Source organism: Giraffa tippelskirchi, chromosome 4 (assembly GCF_054371585.1).
Source record: "Giraffa tippelskirchi isolate mGirTip1 chromosome 4, T2T-mGirTip1v1.2.pri, whole genome shotgun sequence".
Classification (NCBI taxonomy): Eukaryota; Metazoa; Chordata; class Mammalia; order Artiodactyla; family Giraffidae; genus Giraffa; species Giraffa tippelskirchi.
Window position 1 is genome coordinate 162454491 of NC_137278.1, and position 22481 is coordinate 162476971.

At 39.0% G+C, this 22481-nt stretch overlaps 1 protein-coding gene across 20 annotated transcripts in view; it reads left to right on the forward strand.

The window, feature by feature from the left end:
* The window catches only part of ANO4 (anoctamin 4), a 419392-nt gene that overhangs the window by 391438 nt on the left and 5473 nt on the right, over positions 1-22481 (forward strand). For all 20 annotated transcript variants that reach the window (XM_081595414.1, XM_081595415.1, XM_081595416.1 and 17 more), the window contains one exon: positions 22249-22354. In XM_081595414.1, the coding sequence (XP_081451540.1) occupies positions 22249-22354 (106 nt within the window). The remainder of the gene's footprint in view (positions 1-22248; positions 22355-22481) is intronic.

The window sequence follows — 22481 nt, forward strand, 5'->3', positions numbered from 1 at the left end:
TATATGCTGTCTGCCAGGTGGCTCAGTTGATAAAGAACCCACCTGCAAACACAGGAGACACAAGAGATGCAGGTTCAGTCCTTGGGTTAGGAAGATCCCCTGGAGAAGGAAATGGCAACCCACTCCAGTATCCTTGCCTGGGAAATCCGATGAACAGAGGAGCCTGACAGGCTATAGTCCACAGGGTTGCAGAGAGCCAGACACGACTGCACATGCACACACACACACACACAAGACCGACTTCAGATCTAGGGACACATACAAACTGAAAGAGGATGTAAAAAGGTATTGCATGCAAATGGAAGTCAAAGGAAAGTTGGAGTAGCACTACTCATATCAGACAAAATGGACTTTAAAGACTGTTACAGGAGACAAAAGCAGCTACATAATGATCAAGAGATCAATCCAAGAAGAAAATATAACAACTGTAAGTACATATGCACTCAACAAAGGAGCACCTCAATGTATAAGGCAAATACTAACAGCCATAAAAGGAGAAATCAGCAGTAACACAATAATAATGGGAGACTTTAATACCCCACTTTCATCAATGGACAGATCATCCATACAAAAAATCTAAGGAAACACAGGCCTTAAATGACAAATTAGACCAGATAGACTTATTTATAGAGCATTCCATCGAAAAGCAGCAGAACACACATTCTCAAGTGCACACGGAGCATTCTCCAGTTTGACCACATGCTGGGCCACAAGGCAAGCCTTAGTAAATTTGAGAAAACTGAAATCATATCAACCATCTTCTCTGATTATGTTATGAGATTATCTATCAGCTATAAGAAAAAAAACTAAAAAACCACAAACACGTGGAGGTTAAACAATATGCTCTTATACAACCAATGGATTACTGAAGAAATCAAATAAAAAATTGAAAAAATAGAGACAAATGAAAACAAAAGCATGATGATCCAAAACCTATGGGATGCAGCAAAAGCAGTTCTAAGAAGGAAGTTATAGCAATGCAGTCTTACCTCAGGAAACAAGAATCTCAAACACCCTAATCTTACACCTAGAGCAACTACAGAAAGAAGAACGAACAAATTCCCAAGGTTAGTAGAAGGAAAGAAATAAAGATCAGAGCAGAAATAAATGAAATAGAGACAAAGTAATAGAAAAGATCAATGAAACTAAAAGCTGATTCTTTGAAAAGGCAAACAAAATTGATAAATCTTTAACCAGACTCAGCAAGAAAAAAAAGGAGAGGGCTTGAATAAAATAAGAAATGAAAAAGGAGAAGTTATGATGGACACCACAGAAATACAAAGGATCAGAAGAGACTACTACAAGCAACTATATGCCAATAAAATGGACAACCTAGAAGAAATGGATAAATTCTTAGAAACTAAAATCTCCCAAGACTAAACCAGGAGAAAATAGAAAATACGAACATATCAATCACAAGCAATGAAATGGAAACTGTGATTTAAAAACTCCCAACAAACCAAATGAGTTTGAGCAAGCTCCAGGAGTTGGTGATGGACAGGGAAGCCTGGTGTGCTGCAGTTCATGGGGTCACAAAGAGTTGGAGATGACTGAGAGACTGAACTGAACTGAACAAACCAAAGTCTGGGGCCAGACTGCTTCACAGGCGAATTCTATCAAATACTTAGAGAAGGGTTAACACTATCCTTCTGAAACTGTTCCAAAAAATTGGAGAGGAAAGAACACTTCCAAACTCATTCTATGAAACCATCATCACCCTGGTATAAAAACCAGATAAAGATACCACAAAAGAAAATTACAGGCCAATACCACTGATAAACATAGATGCAAAAATCTTAAAACAAAATACTAGCAAACTGAATCCAACAATACATTAAAAGGATCATACACTATGATCAAGTGAAATTTATCCCAGAAATGCAGGGATTTTTCAATATTGGCACATCAATCAGTGTGGTATATAACATCATATATTGAAGAATAAAAACCATATGATCATCTCAATAGTTTCAGAAAAAGCTTCTGACAAAATTTAACACCATTTATGATAAAAAAAAAAAACTCTCCAGAAAATGGGCATAGAGCAGACATGCATACATGTGTGTTGCCATGCCCCCTCCAGGGGAACCCAGGGATCAAACCCATGTCTATTACATCTCCTGCATTGGCAGGCATGTTCTTTACCACTAGCGCCACCTGGAAGGCCCAGAGGGGACATACCTCAACATAAAAAAAGGCCATATATGACACAGAAGAACTATACAAAAAAGATCTTCACGACCCAGATAACCACAATGGTGTGATCACTCACCTAGAGCCTGATATCGTGGAATGCGAAGTCAAGTGGCCCTTAGGAAGCATCACTACGAACAAAGCTAATGGAGGTGATGGAATTACATCTGAGCTATTTCAAATCCTACAAGATGATGCTGTGAAAGTGCTGCACTCAATATTCTAGCAAATCTGGAAAACTCAGCAGTGGCCACAGGACTGGAAAAGGTCAGATTTCATTCCAATCCCAAAGAAAGGCAATGCCAAAGAATGTTCAAACTACCACACAGTTGCACTCATCTCACACACTAGCAAAGTAATGCTCAAAATTCTCCAAGCCAGGCTCAACATTACATGAACCAAGAACTTCCAGATGTTTCAAGCTGGATTTGGAAAAGGCAGAGGAACTGGAGATCAAAGTGACAACATCCATTGGATCACTGAAAAAGCGAGAGACTTCCAGAAAAACATCTACTTCTGCTTTATTGACTACGCCAAAGCCTTTGACTGTGTGGATCACAACAAACTGTGGAAAATTCTTCAAGAGATAGGAATACCAGACCACCTGACCTGCCTCCTGAGAAATATGTATGCAGGTCAAGAAGCAACAGGTAGAACTGGACATGGAACAACAGACTGGTTCCAAATTGAGAAAGGAGTATGTCAAGGCTGTATATGTCACCTTGCTTGTTTAACTTATATGCAGAGTACATCATGCAAAATGTCAGGCTGGAGGGAGCACAAGATGGAATCAAGATTGCCAGGAGAAATATCAATAACCTCAGATATGCAGAAGACACCACCCTCATGGCAGAAAGTGAAGAAGAACTAAAGAGTCTCTTGATGAAAGTGAAAGAGGAGAGTGAAAAAGTTGGCTTAAAATTCAACACTCAGAAAACTAAGATCATGCCAACTGGTCCCATACTTCATGGCAAATAGATGGGGAAAATAATGGAAACAGTGACAGACTTTATTTTCTTGGACTCCAAAATCACTGCAGATGGTGACTGTAGCCATGAAATTAAAAGATGCTTGCTCCTTGGAAGAGAAGCTATGACCAACCTAGACAGCATATTAAAAAGCAGAGACATTACTTTATTGACAAAGGTCCATTTAGTCAAAGCTATGGTTTTTCCAGTAGTCATGTATGGATGTGAGAGTTGGACTATAAAGAAAGTTCAGCGCCGAAGAATTGATGCTTTTGAACTGTGGTGTTGGAGAAGACTCTTGAGAGTCCCTTGGACTGCAAGGAGATTAAACCAGTCCATCCTAAAGGAAATCAGTCTTCAGTGTTCATTGGAAGGACTGATGTTGAAGCTGAAACTCCAATACTTTGGCCATCTGACGTGAAGAACTGACTCATTTGAAAAGACCCTGATGCTGGGAAAGATTGAAGGTGGAAGGAGAAGGGGACGACAGAGGATGAGATGGTTGGATGGCATCACCAACATGATGGACATGAATTTGAGTAGGTTCCGGGAGTTGGTGAGAGACAGGGAAGCCTGTTGTGCTGCAGTCCATGAGGTCGCAAAGAATCAGACACTACTGAGCGACTGAACTGAACTGATGACAAAGTTACACAACGTACTCAACAGTGAAAAACTCAAAGCTTTTCCTCTCAGACAAGGATGTCCACTCTCACCACTTTTGTTCAATATAGTTTTGGAAGCCCTAACAAAAGCTCAGTAATTAGTGACAAGAAAACACACGAAACTGTAAAACTCCCTTGTAAAGGTCAATATATAGAAAACGTAGTGGAATAATCAGTTATAAAGTTAGTAAGAAAGTTACAAGAAAACAGTCAAAAAAATGACTATAACTACAATAATTAGTTAAGGGATACACAAGATAATAAAAATGTGAATTGTCACCTTAGAAACATAAAACATGGTGAGGGGAGCTTTAGAATGCTAAAAATGTAGCACTTTAGAAAACATTCAAACTTAAGTTCCAATCAACTTAAAATAGACTGTTATAAATACAAGCTGTTATATGTGTGCCTTATGCTCACCACAAAGCAGAAACCTATAGTACAACACAAAAGACAGTAGACTTTAATCATAACACTGAAGAAAGTCAACCCCAAAAGGAAGAAAGCAAGAGAAAGGGAAAGGAACAAAGAGAACTACAAAGTAGCCAGAAAAGAAGAAACAAAATGGAAATAAGTACATACCTATCAATAACTATTTTCAATGTAAGTGAATTAAATTCTCCAGTCAAAAGACATAGAGTGGCTGAATGGAAGAAAAAAGTAAGACATCTATATGCTGCCTACAAAAGACTCATTTCAGATGCAGAAACACAAACAACTCAAACATGAAGGGATGGAAAAAATGTATTTTGTGAAAATGGAAATCTAATGAAAGCTGGAGTATCTATATTACATCAGACAAAATAGACTTTAAAACAAAATAACAACAAAAGAAGATCATTACATAATGATAAAGGGATCAACCCAACAAGGGAATATATTTCCCAACACAGGAGCACCTAACTATATAAAACAAATATAGACATACCTAAAGGAAGAAATGAACAGCAGTACAATAATACTAGAGGACTTTTATACCACAGTAGATCATCCAAACAAGTCAACACACAAAAAAAATCAATAAACATTGGTCTTAAAGGACTTTAGACAAAAGGACTTAAGAGATAAGCACAGAAAATTCCATCAAAAGCAAGAGAATTTACATCTTCTCAAGTGCACATGGAACATTCTCCAGGATATATCATGTTATGTCACAAGTCTCAATAAATTTAGAAGACTGAAATCATATCAAGCATCTTTTCTGACCATAATGGTATGAAATGAAGCAACAAATCAATTACAGAAAGAAAACTGGAAACTTTACAAATATATGGAAACTAAACAACATGCTACAGAACAACCAATGGTTCAAAGCAATCAAAAGAGAAATCAAAAATTACCTTGAGACATTTGAAAATGAAAAATACAACATTCCAAAACACAGGATGCAGCAAATGAAGTTCTAAGAGGCAAGGTGACAGTAGTAAATGCCTACCTTAGGAAACAAGAAAGGTCTCAAACAGCATAAATTTACATCTCAAGGAACGAGAACAAAGTCCAAAGTTAATAGAAGGAAGGAAATAAAGTTCGGAGTGGAAATAAAACTAAAAAGGTGAAACTAAGAGCTGATTCTTTTAACAATGAACAAACTCAACAAATCTTTAACTAGACTCACCAAAAAACAAAGAGGACTCAAATAAAACCAGAAATCAAGAAGAGATATTACAACTGATACCATAGAAATACTAATGATCCTAAGAGACTATTAGGAACAATTATATGCCAACAAATTTGACAACCTAGAAAAGATGGAAAAATTCCTAGAAACATACAACCTACCAAGACTGAACCAGGAAGAAAGAAAATCTGAACTGAGTACTAATAAAGAGAGTGAATCAGTAATCAAAAACCTCCCAACAAACACAAGTCCAGAAGCAGATGGCTTCACTATGAATTCTTCTAAATAGTAAGATAAATTCTACTATTAGTCAAATTCTACTAATATTCTATTAATACCAATTTTTCTCAAACTCTTTCAAAAAACAGCAGAGGAGGGAATGCTTCCAAAGTCATTTTATGTTGCCAGCATTACTGGGACAAGGGCACCACAAGACACAAATAAGACACTGCAAGAAATTACAGGCCAATGTTACCGATAAATATAAATGCAGAAATTCTCAACAAAATATTAGCAAACCAAATTCAACAATAAATTAAAAGGCTCATACACCATAATCAAGTGGGATTTATCCTAGGATTGCAAGGATGGCTCAACATATGCAAATCAATGTGATATACCACATTGACAAAATAAAGGATAAAAATCAATCATCTCAATAGATGCAGAAAAAAATTTGACAAAATTTAACATCAATTATGATTAAAAAAAAAAAACTCTCAACAAAGTGGTTATAGAGTGACTGCATGCACTTCAACATAATCATGGCCATATATGACAAACCCATAGCTAATGTCACACTCAAAGGTGAGAAGCTGAAATGAAAGCTTTTCCTCTGAAATCAGCAACAAAACAAGGAGGCTCTCACCGCTTTTTTTGCAACCTAGTATTGGAAGTCCTAGGCTAAAAAAGGAAAGAAATAAAAAGCATCCAAATCAAGAAGGAAAAGATAAAATGGTCACTATTTGGAGATGACATGATATTCTATATAGAAAATCAAAACACTGTTTTGAACTAATAAATTCAGTAAAGTTGCATGATATAAATTCAGTATACAAATAATTCTATACACTAACAACAAGTTGTCAGAAATAGAAATTAAGAAAACAATCCCATTTACAGTTGCATCAAAAATAATGTCTAGGAATAAATTTAACCAAGGAAATAAAAGACCTGTACCCTGAAAACTGTAAGACACTGATAGAATAAACTGAAAACACAAATTTTTTTTAAAAATGCTTCATACTTATGGATTATATGGACAGAGGTTTGTGACACTGTATAGGAGACAGGGACCAAGACCATCCCCATGGAAAAGAAATGCAAAAAAGCAAAATGGCTGTCTGAGGAGGCCTTACAGATAGCTGGGAAGAGAAGACAAGTGAAAAGCAAAGGAGAAAAGGAAAGATATTCCCATCTGAATGCAGAGTTCCAAAGAATAGCAAAGAGAGATAAGAAAGCCTTCCTCAGCAATCAATGCAAAGAAATAGAGGAAAACAGCAGATTGGGAAAGACTAGAGATCTCTTCAAGAAAATTAGAGATACCAAAGGAACATTTTATGCAAAGATAGACTCGATAAAGTACAGAAATGATATGGACCTAACAGAAGCAGAAGATATTAAGAAGAGCTGGCAAGAATACACAGAAGAACTGTACGAAAAAGATCTTCACGACCCAGATAATCACGATGGTGTGATCACTCACCTAGAGCCAGACATCCTGGAATGTGAAGTCAACTGGGCCTTAGAAAGCATCACTACAAACAAAGCTAGTGGAGGTGATGGAATTCCAGTTGAGCTATTTCAAATCCTCAAAGGTGATGCTGTGAAAGTGCTGCACTCGATATGCCAGCAAATTTGGAAAACTCAGCAGTGGCCACAGGACTGGAAAAGGTCAGTTTTCATTCCAATCCCAAAGAAAGGCAATGCCAAAGAATGCTCAACCCATCGCACAATTGCACTCATCTCACATGCTAGTAAAGTAATGCTCAAAATTCTCCAAGCCAGGCTTCAGCAATACGTGAACCGTGAACTTCCAGATGTTCAAGCTAGTTTTAGAAAAGGCAGAGGAACCAGAGATCAAATTGCCAATATCCACTGGATCATCGAAAAAGCAAGAGAGTTCCAGAAAAACATCTATTTATGCTTTATTGACTATGCCAAAGCCTGACTGTGTGGATCACAATAAACTGTGGAAAATTCTGAAAGAGATGGAAATACCAGACCATCTGACGTGTCTCTTGAGAAACCTGTATGCAGGTCAGGAAGCAACAGTTAGAACTGGACATGGAACAACAGACTGGTTCCAAATAGGAAAAGGAGTACGTCAAGGCTGTATATTGTCACCCTGCTTATTTAACTTATATGCAGAGTACATCATGAGAAACGCTGGGCTGGAAGAAACACAAGCTGGAATCAAGATTGCCGGGAGAAATATCAATAACCTCAGATATGCGGATGACACCACCCTTATGGCAGAAAGTGAAGAAGAACTAAAGAGCCTCTTGATGAAAGTGAAAGGAAAGGAAAGGAAAGGGAAGTCGCTCAGTCATGTCCGACTCTTTGCGACCCCGTGGACTGTAGCCTACCAGGCTCCTCCATCCATGGGATTCTCCAGCCAAGGATACTGGAGTGGTTTGCCATTTCCTTCTCCAGGGGATATTCCCGACCCAGGGATCGAACCCAGGTCTCCCGCATTGGAGGCAGACGCTTTAACCTCTGAGCCACCAGGGAAGTCTGAAAGTGAAAGAGGAGAGTGAAAAAGTTGGCTTAAAGCTCAACATTCAGAAAACTAAGATCATGGCATCTGGTCCCATCACTTCATGGGAAATAGATGGGGAAACAGTGGAAACAGTGTCAGACTTTATTTTTGGGGGCTCCAAAATCACTGCTGATGGTGATTGCAGCCATGAAATTAAAAGACGCTTACTCCTTGGAAGGAAGGTTATGACCAACCTAGATAGCATATTTAAAATCAGAGACATTACTTTGCCAACAAAGGTCTATCTAGGCAAGGCTATGGTTTTTCCAGTGGTCATGTATGGATGTGAGAGTTGGATGGTGAAGAAAGCTGAGTGCCGCAGAATTGATACTTTTGAACTGTGGTGTTAGAGAAGACTCTTGAGAGTCCCTTGGACTGCAAGGAGATCCAATCAATCCATCCTAAAAGAGATCAATCATGGGTGTTCATTGGAAGGACTGATGTTGAAGCTGAAACTCCAATACTTTGGCACCTCATGCGAAGAGTTGACTCATTGGAAAAGACCCTAATGCTGGGAAGGATTGGGGGCAGGAGAAGGGGACGACAGAGGATGAGGTGGTTGGATGGCATCACCGACTCGATGGACATGGGTTTGGGTAGACTCCGAGAGTTGGTGATGGACAGAGAGGCCTGGCGTGCTGCAATTCGTGGGGTCGCAGAGAGTCGGACACAACTGAGCGACTGAACTGAACTGAACTTATGGATTATAGGAGTTAATATTGTTAAAATGTCCATGCTACCCAAAGCAATATACAGATTCAGTACAATCCTTATCAAAACCCCAATGGCATTTTTAGAGGAATAGAATAATCTTAAAATTTGTGTGGACAGGGAGGCCTGGCGTGCTGCAGTTCTTGGGGTCACAAAGAGTCGGACACGACTGAGCGACTGAACTGAACTGAACAAAAGACCCAGAATACCCAAAGTAACCTTAAGAAAGAAGAAAAGGCTGGAAACATCTCTCTTCCTTATTTCAAAATATTACATTTCTCTTCCTTATTTCAAATTATATTACAAAGAAATAATAATCAAAACAGTCACAGTAACAGCAATTAGTACTACTAGCTGACATAAAAACAGACACATAGATCAGAACAGAATCAAGAGCCCAGAAATAAACCCACACAAATATAGCCAATTTATGACAAAGGAGTGAAGAATATACAGTGGAGAAAGGATAGCTTCTTCCTTTCTGGTGCTGGGAAATCAAGACAGCCTCATGCAGAAAATGAAACTGGACCACTGTCTTACACCATACATAAAATTTAACTCAAAATTGATTAAAGATTTTAAGACTTGGAACCATTAAAGTTCTAGAAGAAAACATAGGCAGTAAGCAACTTGACACCAATTTTGGTGATGATGTCTTAAATCTGACACCAAAAACAAAGCAACAAAAGCAAAAATATAAAGTGGGAGTATATCAACCTGCACAGCAAAGGAAATCATCAACAAAATGAAAAGGCCATCTACTGAACAGGAGAAAATACTTGCAAATAGTTTTTCTGATTAGGGGTTAATATCCTAAATATATAGAGAACTCATATAATTCAATGGCAGGGGGAAATGTTATTTTAAAATGGGCAAAGGATCTGAACAGACATTTTCCAAAGAAGGCATAAAGATAAGTCAAGAGGTACATAAAAAGATACTCAGTGTCACTAATCATCAAGGAAATGCGAGTCAAAACACAATGAAGCAGCACTTCACACCTGTTAGAATGGCTATTATCAAAAAAGCCAAAGAATAACAAATGTTGGCAAGGATGTGAGGAAAAGGGAAGCCCCATGCACTGGTGGTGTGAATGTAAATAGAGGCAGCCACTATGGCATTAGTATTGGAGAAGGAAATGGCAACCGACTCCAGTATTCTTGCCTGGAGAATTCCATGGACAGAGGAACCTGGCAGACTATATAGTCCATGGGGTCGCAAAGAGTCAGACACGACTGAGCGGCTAACACACACACGGCATTAGTATGGAGGTTCCTCAAAAAGTAAAAAATTGAACTACCATGTGATTCAGCAATTCCATTACTGGGTATTTATCTAACGGAAACAAATCCCTAACTCAAAAAATAGTCTGCACCCCCATATTAACTGTAGCATTATTTACAATAGCCAAGACATAGACTTAGAAACAATCTAAGTGCCTACTGACTGATACATGTATAAAGAAAATGTGGTGTGTTTATACAATGGAATATTATTCAAACATAAAATAGGAGGAAATCCTATTGTGACAGCATGGATGGAGGAAGCATAAGCTGGAATCAAGACTGCCAGGAGAAATATCATTAACCTCAGATATGCAGATGACACCACCCTTATGGCAGAAAGTGAAGAAGAACTAAAGAGCCTCTTGATGAAAGTGAAAGAGGAGAGTGAAAAAGTTGGCTTAAAGCTCCACATTCAGAAAACTAAGATCATGGCATCTGGTCGCATCACTTCATGGGAGATAGATGGGGAAATAGTGGGAACAGTGTCAGACTTTATTTTTCTGGGCTCCAAAATCACTGCTGATGGTGATTGCAGCCATGAAATTAAAAGACGCTTACTCCTTGGAAGGAAAGTTATGACCAACCTAGACAGCATGTTAAAAAGCAGAGACGCTACTTTGCCAACAAAGGTCCATCTAGTCAAGGCAATGGTTTTTCCAGTAGTCATGTATGGATGTGAGAGTTGGACTATAAAGAAAGCTGAGTGCCGAAGAATTGATGCTTTTGAACTGTGGTGTTAGAGAAGACTCTTGAGAGTCCCTTGGACTGCAAGGAGATCCAATTAATCCATCCTAAAGGAGATTAGTCCTGGGTGTTCATTGGAAGGACTGATGTTGAAGCTGAAACTCCAGTACTTTGGCCACCTGCTGTGGAGAGCTGACTCATTTGAAAAGACCCTGATGCTGGGAAAGATTGAGGGCAGGAGGAGAAGGGGACGACAGAGGATGAGATGGCTGGATGGCACCACTGACTCAATGGACATGGGTTTGGGTGGACTTAGGGAGTTAGTGATGGACAGGGAGTCCTGGCGTACTGCAGTTCATGGGGTCACAAAGAGTCGGACACAACTGAGCGACTGAACTGTCTGAACTGATGCTAAAGTGAAATATGTTAGACAGAAAAAGACATATCATATAATCTCACTTATGTATAGAATCTAAATAAAATCTGAACTCACAGATTCAGAGATCAGACTGATAGCTACCAAAGGCTTGGGGTAGCACAGGCAAAATGCACTATAAAGTAAGTTAATTCTTGGGATGTAATACACAGTATGATGACTATAGTTAATAATACTGTATTATATATTTGAAAATTGCTAAGATGCCTTAGGTAGTATAGTCATTTTAACAGCACTGATTCTTCCAATCCAAGAACATGGTATGTCTTCCCATCTCTTGGTGTCATTTTTGACTTCTTTCATAAGTATCTTATAGTTTTTGGAGTACAGGTCTTTTGCCTCATTAGGTAGGTTTATTCCAAGGTATTTTATACTTTTTGATGCAATAATAAATGGGATTGTTTCCTTAATTTTTTTCCTTAATGACTCAAAGCAATCTACAGATTCAATGAAATCTCTATCAAATTACCAATGACATTTTTCACACAGCTAGAACAAAAAAATGTTAATTTATATGCAAACACAAAAGACCCTAAATAGCAATAGCAACCTTAAGAAAAACAGAGCTGCAGGAATCAGGCTCCTTGATTTTAGACTATATTACAAAGCAAGAGTAATCAAAAGAATATGGTACTGGCACAAAAATAGAAATATAGATAGATGAGATAGAATAGCCTAAAAATAAACCCACATATTTGTACTCAATTAATCTACAACAAAGGTGGCAAAAATGCACAATGGAGAAAAGACAGTCTCTTCTATAAGTAGTGCTGGGAAAACTGAAAAGCTACATGTAAAAGAATGAAATTAGAACATTCTTTAACACCATATACAAAAATAAACTCAAAATAGATTAAAGACCTAAATCTAAGACTGCTTACTATAAAATTTGTAGAGGGAAATATGATAGTCTAATATAATATGAGACCAGGACTCTCTTTAACGTAAATCACCACAATATCTTTTTGGATCCATCTTCTAAAGTAATGGAAATAAAAACAAAAATAAACAAATAGGACCTAATTAAACTTAAAAGCTTTTGTACAGCAAAGGAGACCATCAACAAAATGAAAAGACGGCCTACAGAATGTGAGAAAATATTTGTAAATGATGCTACTGACTTGGGTTTAATATCCAAAATATACAAACAGCTTATACAATGCTAGAGCAAACACACACACAAAAAAAACAATCAAAAAAATGGACAGAAGAAACAGACATTTCTCCAAAGAAGAGATATAGAAGGCAAAAGGCACATGAAAAAATGCTCAGCATTACTCATTATTAGAGAAATGCAAATCAAAACTAAAAGGAGGTATTGCCTCACACTGGTCAGAACGGTCATCATCAGTTCAGTTCAGTCACTCAGTCGTGTCCGACTCTTTGCAACCCCATGAACCACAGCACGCCAGGCCTCCCTGTCCATCAACAACTCCCGGAGTCCACCCAAACCCATGTCCATTGACTTGGTGATGCCATCCAACCATCTCATCCTTTGTCGTCCCCTTCTCCTCCTGCCCTCAATCTTTCCCAGCATCAGGGTCTTTTCAAATGAGTCAGCTCTTCGCATCAGGTGGCCAAAGTATTGGAGTTTCAGCTTCAACATCAGTCCGTCCAGTGAACACCCAGGACTAATCTCCTTTAGGATGGATTGATTGGATCTCCTCGCAGTCCAAGGGACTCTCAAGAGTCTTCTCCAACACCACAGTTCAAAAGCATCAATTCTTCAGCACTCAGCTTTCTTTATAGTCCAAGTCTCACATCCATACATGACCACTGGAAAAACCATAGCCTTGACTAGACGGACCTTTGTTGACAAAGTAGCGTCTCTGCTTTTTAATATGCTGTCTAGGTTGGTCATAACTTTCCTTCCAAGGAGTAAGCGTCTTTTAATTTCATGGCTGCAATCACCATCTGCAGTGATTCTGGAGCCCAGAAAAATAAAGTCAGCCACTGTTTCCCCATCTATTTGCCATGAAGTGATGGGACTGGATGCCATGATCTTAGTTTTCTGAATGTGGAGCTTTAAGCCAACTTTTTCCCTCTCCTCTTTCACTTTCATCAAGAGGCTCTTTAGTTCTTCTTCACTTTCTGCCATAAGGGTGGTGTCATCTGCATATCTGAGGGTATTGATTTTTCTCCCGGCAGTCTTGATTCCAGCTTGTGCTTCCTCCAGCCCAGCGTTTCTCATGATGTACTCTGCATATAAGTTAAACAAGCAGGCTGACAATATATAGCCTTGATGTACTCCTTTTCCTATTTGGAACCAGTCTGTTGTTCCATGTCCAGTTCTAACTGTTGCTTCCTGACGTGCATACAGGTTTCTCAAGAGGCAGGTCAGGTGGTCTGGTATTCCCATCTCTTTCAGAATTTTCCAGTTTATTGTGATCCACACAGTCAAAGGCTTTGGCATAGTCAATAAAGCAGAAATAGATGTTTTTCTGGAACTCTCTTGCTTTTTTGATGATCCAGCGGATATTGGCAATTTGATGTCTGGTTCCTCTGCCTTTTCTAAAACCAGCTTGCACATCTGGAAGTTCATGGTTCACGTATTGCTGAATCCTGGCTTGGAGAGTTTTGAGCATTACTTTACTAGCATGTGAGATGAGTGCAACTGTGCGATAATTTGAGCATTCTTTGGCATTGCCTTTCTTTGGGATTGGAATGAAAACTGACCTTTTCCAGTCCTGTGGCCACTGCTGAGTTTTCCAAAGTCGTCATCAAAATGTCCACAAATAACACATACTGTTGGTTGGAATGTAAATTGGCATGGCCACTACAGAGAACAGTATAGAGGTTCCTTAAGAAACTAAAAATAGAGTTACCTTATGATCCTGCAGTCCCCCTCCTGGGCATATACCCAGGGAAAACCATAATTCTAAAAGATATCTGCACCCCAGTGTTCACTGCAGCACTATTTACAGTAGCCAAGACAAGGAAGCAAACTAAATGTCCATCAACAGAGGAATGGATGAAAAAAAGATGTAATATATACAATCAAATATTACTCAACCATGAAAAGAATGAAATAATACCATTTGCAACAACATGGTTGGACCTAGAGCTTATATAAACTATGCCAAAGAAAGACAAATATCATATGATATTGCTTATATGTGAAATCTTAAAGAAAGATACAAATGAATTTATGTCCAAAACAAACAGACTCATAGGCATAAAAAACAAACTTATGGTTATCAAAGGAGAAAGAGTGAGCGAGGGATAAATTAGAAGGATGAGACTAACATATACACACTATTATATATAAAATAGGTAATCACACTATTATATATAAAATAGATAATCATTAAGGATCCACTGTATAGCACAGGGAACTATATTCAATATTTCATAAAACCTGTAAGAATTATTACAAAATCTGATATTTATATATGTGTGTGTGTGTGTATCTTCTGAATCTCTGTGCTCTCCATCTGAAGCTAACATGATATGGTCAATCAACTATACTTCAATTTTAAAAAGTTGCAGGGACTTCTCTAGTGGTCCAGTGGTTGAGAATCTACCATCCAGTGCAGGGGATGTGGGTGTGATCCCACTGCAACTAGAAAAAGCCTGTCCGCTGCTGTGAAGACCCAGTGCAGCAAAAAATTAATAGTATTAATAATAAAGTTGCAGAGGAAGTAGATCTTAAAAGTTCTCATCACCAGAAAATAAATAAATAAAAGCAGAACCCAGAGTGCTGTGCAGAGCACTGCAACCAACTTTTACCCAAAATGTATTTGCTGAACTAGGTAGACTTAAGCTTTATTTTTCAAAACTTTGATGCTTAGGGAATCTGAAAAAAAATAGAGAAATTACCAGCTTGTGAATATAAATCTAAACACATACTACATAAGACAACAATATTCATACTACAGTCTGCTATACAGCAATGTCCACATGCAACAGCACAGATAAATCTTAGTAGTACAATGGTGGAAAAAAAGAAAGTCTCAGAAGACTACATACAGGATAGCATACTTTCTAGAGAATTCAAAACAAACTAAACTGAACAATATCATTGAGACGAATATACATATACCTACAAAACTACATGTTAATGATAAAAATGAAGTTCAGGATAAGGGAAGCAAGGAGATGAGATGAAGGAGAAGCCCAGAGGTAGATAAAAGTTGCCAGTAATGTTTTAATTCTTAGATTGCATGGAGGATTTATGAGCATTCATTGTGTTACTACAGTTCAGTTCAGTTCAGTCGCTCAGTCGTGTCCGACTCTTTGCGACCCCATGAATTGCAGCACGCCAGGCCTCTCTGTCCATCACCAACTCTCGGAGTCTACCCAAACCCATGTCCATCGAGTCGGTGATGCCATCCAACCATCTCATCCTCTGTTGTCCCCTTCTCCTCCCGCCCCCAATCCTACCCAGCATTAGGGTCTTTTCCAATGAGTCAACACTTCGCATGAGATGGCCAAAGTATTGGAGTTTCAGCTTCAACATCAGACCTTCCAATGAACACCCAGGATTGATCTCTTTTAGGATGGATTGATTGGATCTCCTTGCAGTCCAAGGGACTCTCAAGAGTCTTCTCCAACACCACAGTTCAAAAGCATCAATTCTTCGGCACTCAGCTTTCTTCACCGTCCAGCTCTCACATCCATACATGACCACTGGAAAAACCATAGCCTTGACTAGACGGACTTTTGTTGGCAAAGTAATGTCTCTGCTTTTAAATATGCTATCTAGGTTGGCCATAACCTTCCTTCCAAGGAGTAAGCGTCTTTTAATTTCATGGCTGCAGTCACCATCAGCAGTGATTCTGGAGCCCAAAAAAATAAAGTCTGACACTGTTTCCACTGTTTCCCCATCTATTTCCCATGGAGTGATGCGACCAGATGCCATGATCTTAGTTTTCTGAACGTTGAGCTTTAAGACAACTTTTTCACTCTCCTCTTTCACCTTCATCAAGAGGCTCTTTAGTTCTTCACTTTCTGCCATAAGGGTGGTGTCATCCGCATATCTGAGGTTATTGATATTTCTCCCGGCAATCTTGATTCCAGCTTGTGTTTCTTCCAGCCCAGCGTTTCTCATGATGTACTCTGCATATAAGTTAAATAAGCAGGGTGACAATATACAGCCTTGATGTACTCCTTTTCCTATTTGGAACCAGTCTGTTGTTCCATGTCCAGTTCTAACTGTTGCTTCCTGATCTGCATACAGGTTTCTCAAGAGACAGGTTATTACAGTATTAAATACATAAACATAAAAGTTAGAGAAATGAAGAACATGAATGGACAAATAAGATTAGTTATAAAAACTAAGAATCATAATTAGGCCAATTCTCTGCATCTGAGGGCAAAAGTAATGTTATAAAGAAATGCAGAGAATGAAGAACAGTCAAGATATTTTTGAAGAACAATAAAGTGGAGATTTACCTTACATTAGACACAGTATAAAATTACAGTAACTATATCAGTGTGTTGTTTAACATCTGCATAGAAAATGGAATAGAATTGAGAACTCAAAACTTAAGTTATGTAATAAAGATTTAATCGCAAAATAAAACATACAGTATGATTCCATTTATATAGAATTCAAAACAGATAAAACTAAGCACTGCTGTATTTAGGAACACTTGCATGAGTAGCTTAATTATAAAGAAAAGCAGAAAATTACAACAGTTGTCACCTCTTGGGGTGTTTGGTATTGACAGTGAAGCATTTTGAGGTACAGAATTCAAAGTAGATAAAACTAAGCACTGCTGTATTTAGGCACACTTGCATGCTGCTGCTGCTAACTCGCTTCAGTCGTGTCCAACTCTGTGCGACCCCATAGACTGCAGCCCACCCGGATCCACCGTCCCTGAGATTCTCCAGGCAAGAACACTGGAGTGGGTTGCCATTTCCTTCTCCAATGCATGAAAGCGAAAAGTGAAAGTGAAGTCGCTCAGTCGTGTCCGACTCTTCGCGACCCCATGGACTGCCGCCCACCAGGCTCCTCCGTCCATGGGAGTTTCCAGGCAAGAGTACTGGAGTGGGGTGCCATTGCCTTCTCCAACACTTGCATGAGTAGCATAATTATATAGAAAAGCAGAAAACTGCAACAGTTGTCTCCTCTCGGGGTGTCTGGCATTGACAGTAAGACACTGACCACACTGTTTTAACTTGGATGAGTTTCACTTATCATTCTTTTAAACATACATGTTTTTATTTTCACAGTCACAAAAAAATGGGAATGAATTAACTATTTATAGAAGATACCTGGTGCTAGAAAAATAATATTTGCAAGCTAACCATCCATTTCCTGAGAAATAAAAGCAGCTTTAGAGAATATGCTAACTTAAAAGGGAACATCCTGCCTTTCCTATGTGTAAAGTTGAAACCAAGAAACTTAAAGCTTTACTTTCAAAAAGAAAATTCTGACTCACTTGGGAAAATTCCTCTACATGTTAACATTACTGGACTGTTTAATGTCTTGGAAGGTACTAGGCTAAAAGGAAGGTTATGGCCAACCTAGATAGCATATTTAAAAGCAGAGACATTACTTTGCCAACAAAAGTCCATCTAGTCAAGGCTATGGTTTTTCCAGCGGACATGTATGGATGTGAGAGTTGGACGGTGAAGAAACCTGAGCACTGCAGAATTGATGCTTTTGAACTGTGGTGTTGGAGAAGACTCTTGAGAGTCCCTTGGACTGCAAGGAGATCCAATCAATCCATCCTAAAGGAGATCAATCCTGGGTGTTCATTGGAAGGTCTGATGTTGAAGCTGAAACTCCAATACTTTGGCCATCTCATGCGAAGTGTTGACTCATTGGAAAAGACCCTAATGCTGGGTAGGATTGGGGGCAGGAGGAGAAGGGGACGACAGAGGATGAGATGGTTGGATGGCATCACCAACTCGATGAACATGGGTTTGGGTAGACTCCGGGAGTTGGTGATGGACAGGGAGGCCTGGCGTGCTGCAGTTCATGGGGTCGCAAAGAGTCGGCCACGACTGAGCGACTGAACTGAACTGAACTGAACTGAGGCTAAAAGATCAGAAGAATGACACTGATTTATTAGTTTGAGACTTAGTTTCCTGGTTGTTTCTACAGAAGGGCAAGGAAGTGTTGTCTTTGTATTGATACAAGTGCCAGAGAACATGTACCCAACCATTTTGCAAAAGAAAGATTAGACTCTGCATCAAAAACAAAGACGTGGGACACAAATGACATCTGAGCACAGCCCTCTCCAAAACATCTGTTAAGAGGAAAAAGCAAGGAGATCAGGGGTAGGTGCTGGAGTGTGAACTGAGAGCTCCACTTACAGTCATTCGCAAGCTCATAGAAGAAAAGAGTGGGTGCAAAATTTTAGAGCAGGGTGAGACAGACCCCTAAGTTTGTTGAAAGGGAAAGCTCATGTCCAGAGATGCTTTGTGCATCATTTAGTCAGGCAAACCTCGAGCATGGTTCTAGTATACTTTCTAATGCATAATTCTGGAGACAGTTGCAGGCAGCAAAGAAGATGACAAACACGTTGCTACCACTGAGTTTTAATTCCCTTAGGGTAGCAAGAAGAAATTTCTAGAGAGAAACTTGACGATGGCTTAAGAGAGTTGGAAGCCAGAAATCTGCTGCTTCTGAAAACGAACTTCCTAAGAATTTCACAACTTCTGATTCTTGTTCTTAGAACCTAAGTGGCCATGTAGACATGTTGTGTTCCTCTGGGTACAGGTTAACAGAACTCTGTGATCTATCACAAATGGGCACATATGACTCACAGTCTGAATAAATAGAATCTGCCTTGCAATGCAAGGGACATGGGGAATGATCCCTAGTATGAGAAGATCCCACATGCTGCGGAGCAACTAAGCCCATGTGCCACAACTAAGATTGTGCTCTAGAGCCCCTGAGCCACAACCACTAAGCCTGCCTAGAGCCTGTGCTCCACAATAAGAGAAGCCACCACCATGAGAAGTCCATGCCCTACAAGGAAGAGTAGCCTCCACTCTCCACAACTAGAGAAAGCCCACATGCGGCAATGAAGACCCAGAGCAGCCAAAAAGTAAAATAAATAAATCTTTAAAAATGATACATCTGAATTGTATTTTATGGAAATAGTCAAGGAAAATGGTCCACAAAAATCAAGGAAAAGCCATGATTTTCTACTCAGCAAGTTTAGAAGGTATCTGGAGAAGAAGAGATTTGTCAAAATTCTTCAAATGAAAACCCAAACAAGGTCTGAGAAGCTACAAAATAGAGCAGGCAAAACAAAGGGCAAAAGACAAGAGCAGAGAAGAGGCATAAATAGGAAAGAGACCAGTGGGTCCTGAAAAGAACTTCCTTTTCTAGTGAACACCATTGTGGAAAAAGTTTAAGAGGTCAATGAAGGTGACTCTTGAAACAATATAGGCTCACTCCTCTTATATATACTTTTGTCCAGTAATTAGCTGTGTATAATAAAAAGCACACTGCTGTTTTTCTTCTAGAATGTTGACTTGGACTGTATTTGAAATATGTGTAGCTAAAGACAAAGTGCTCTGCAAAAACTAAAAGGATGTTACAATAGTCTATGCAAACCTTTAATCTTAAATAAAATTATTCTTCCTAAAATTTCAGGCATTGTTATTGGACCTATGGCAGTAACAGATTATTTAATCTTACTGAATCCTCACCATCATAGGGAGAATCAAGTTTGCAGGCACTAACAGACTCATTAATTTTTCTGCAGTATAGTGACTTACAGTGTTTTATTATTTTCAGGTGTACAACACAATGATTTGATATTTTTGTAGATTATCCTCTATTTAAAATTATTATAAAATACTGGTTATATTTCCTGTGCTGTATATTACATCTTGTGTCTTATTTACTTTATACCTAGTCTTTGTACCTCTTAATCCCCTTCCCCTGTCTTGGCCCTCCCCACAGCCCTCTCCCTGTTAGAAACCACTAGTTTGTTATCTGTATCTATGAGTCTGCTTTTGTTACATTTGTTTTATTTCTTATATTGCACATGTAAAAGAAAACATAAGGTATTTTTCTCTGACTTACTTCACTAAGCAGATGGATATATATCCAAAGAAAATAAAAACACTAATTAGAAAGGATATATGTAGAAACCAATACAACATTGTAAAGCAATTATCCTCCAATTAAACATTTAAAAAAATAAAGAGGCAAAAAAAATATACGCACCTCAATGTTCATAGTAACATTATCTACAATAGCCAAAATATAGAATCAACCTAAGCATCCATCAAGAGATGAATATGTGATATGCAATTAGATAGATACATGTGCACATACACACACACAATGAAATATTACTCAGCCATAAAAAATAATGAAATTTCACCATGTGCTGCAACATGGAGGGTATAATGCTTAGTGAAGCTTTCAGAGATAAACAGATTCATTCTTAATTTCAGTAGCAAGTACTCATCAAAAATATCACTTTATTGGCAAAATAATCATAGTACAATACTACTACATTCCATAGACACTAATAATAATTAAGATGATTGTATTGATGATTGTAATAGTCACAGCTCTTATTTTTGTAGTCTGATACTTTTCAACGATGCTCTGCATAGGAAGTGCCCTATATCCTCATATACAATTAGTGCCAACCTTAAGTTGCTGCTGCTGCTGCTAAGTCGCTCCAGTCGTGTCCGACTCTGTGTGACCCCATAGACGGGAGCCCACCAGGCTCCGCCATCCCCGGGATTCTCCAGGCGAGAACACTGGAGTGGGTTGCCATTTCCTTCTCCAGTGCATGAAAGGGAAAAGTGAAAGTGAAGTCGCTCAGTCGTGTCCGACTCCTGTACTGTCATATAAGAACCTAGGCAATCATAATTTTTATTCAGACAAAGGAAATCTGGTATGTCTACACAGCAGACCTGTTGTAAAAACTAGTATTTCTAGATCTTTTCACATTTCTGAAGCTAATGAAAAGAACATTCAAAACACATGAAAACACTAAGGCGATGACAGTCACTTCTTAGTTTTCCCATGTAATGGTACTAATGGATAGTAAAGGATAAAGTGTAGTCACAAGGATTTAAGTTCCTAGGATAAGACTTGGCACTTAGTTCATAATATTCACGGAAGTTACAGGTGGAGCATATATTAGGAAGGACTCTTTAGTGGCAAGTGACAGAAACCCAGTATAAACCCAGCATAAACTGACTTAAACAGAAATCCACTGGTTCCGGTGACCCAGAGGTTGTTAATGATATTAACGTTATTAATGACTAGATCAGAGAAGGCAATGGCACCCCACTCCAGTACTCTTGCCTGGAAAATCCCAGGGTGGAGAAGCCTGGTAGGCTGCAGACCATAGGGTCGCTAAGAGTCGGACACGACTGAGCAACTTCACTTTCACTTTTCACTTTCATGCATTGGAGAAGGAAATGGCAACCCACTCCAGTATTCTTGCCTGGAGAATCCCAGGGACGGGAGAGCCTGGTGGGCTGCCATCTATGGGGTCGCACAGAGTCGGACACGACTGAAGCGATTTAGCAGTAGCAGCAGCAATGACTAGATTCCAACCCTCCAGCAGTGTCAGCAAGAGACTGCCTTTGTGCTGGCTCTGCTGTGTTATATTGACTGCATTCTCAAGCAGGCTGGCTTCACACACATCTGTGACGCCCACCAGAAGCTCCAGGCTTTTACTTTCTGTGGACTTAGTAATAATTCACTAAGTGATCATTCTTAGCAGAAGACCTGGTAATGAGTTTCACTGACCAGGTCTGATTCATCTTCTGAGCTGGGATCAGGGAAGAGGCAAACCCTGACCAGCCCGCAGGGATGATTCCCCAGAGAAGAGAGTCTTTCACCAGAAGAAGAGATGCAAAACCACAGATGTCTAGTATACAGAAACTTTGTATACTTGTCTCCCATGAACGAGGGTTACATAGTAGGGAGAAGAGATTTGGGAGGCAGGAAAATCATAATTTGGAATGTAAGATTCTCCTGTATGTTTATAGATACCGAGACTACCGTGACCCTCCTCATTCACTGGTGCCCTACGGCTACACACTACAGTTCTGGCACGTCCTAGCAGCCCGACTGGCTTTTATCATTGTGTTCGAGGTAACTTTTCTCACCCAATTCCTTGATTTCCTTTGACCTAATGAAGTAAATAGAAGTAATGGATGAATGTAAGTTACAAGAACTTTCAATGTGATTATGTATTGTCTAGAAGCAGGATAAGTAATAC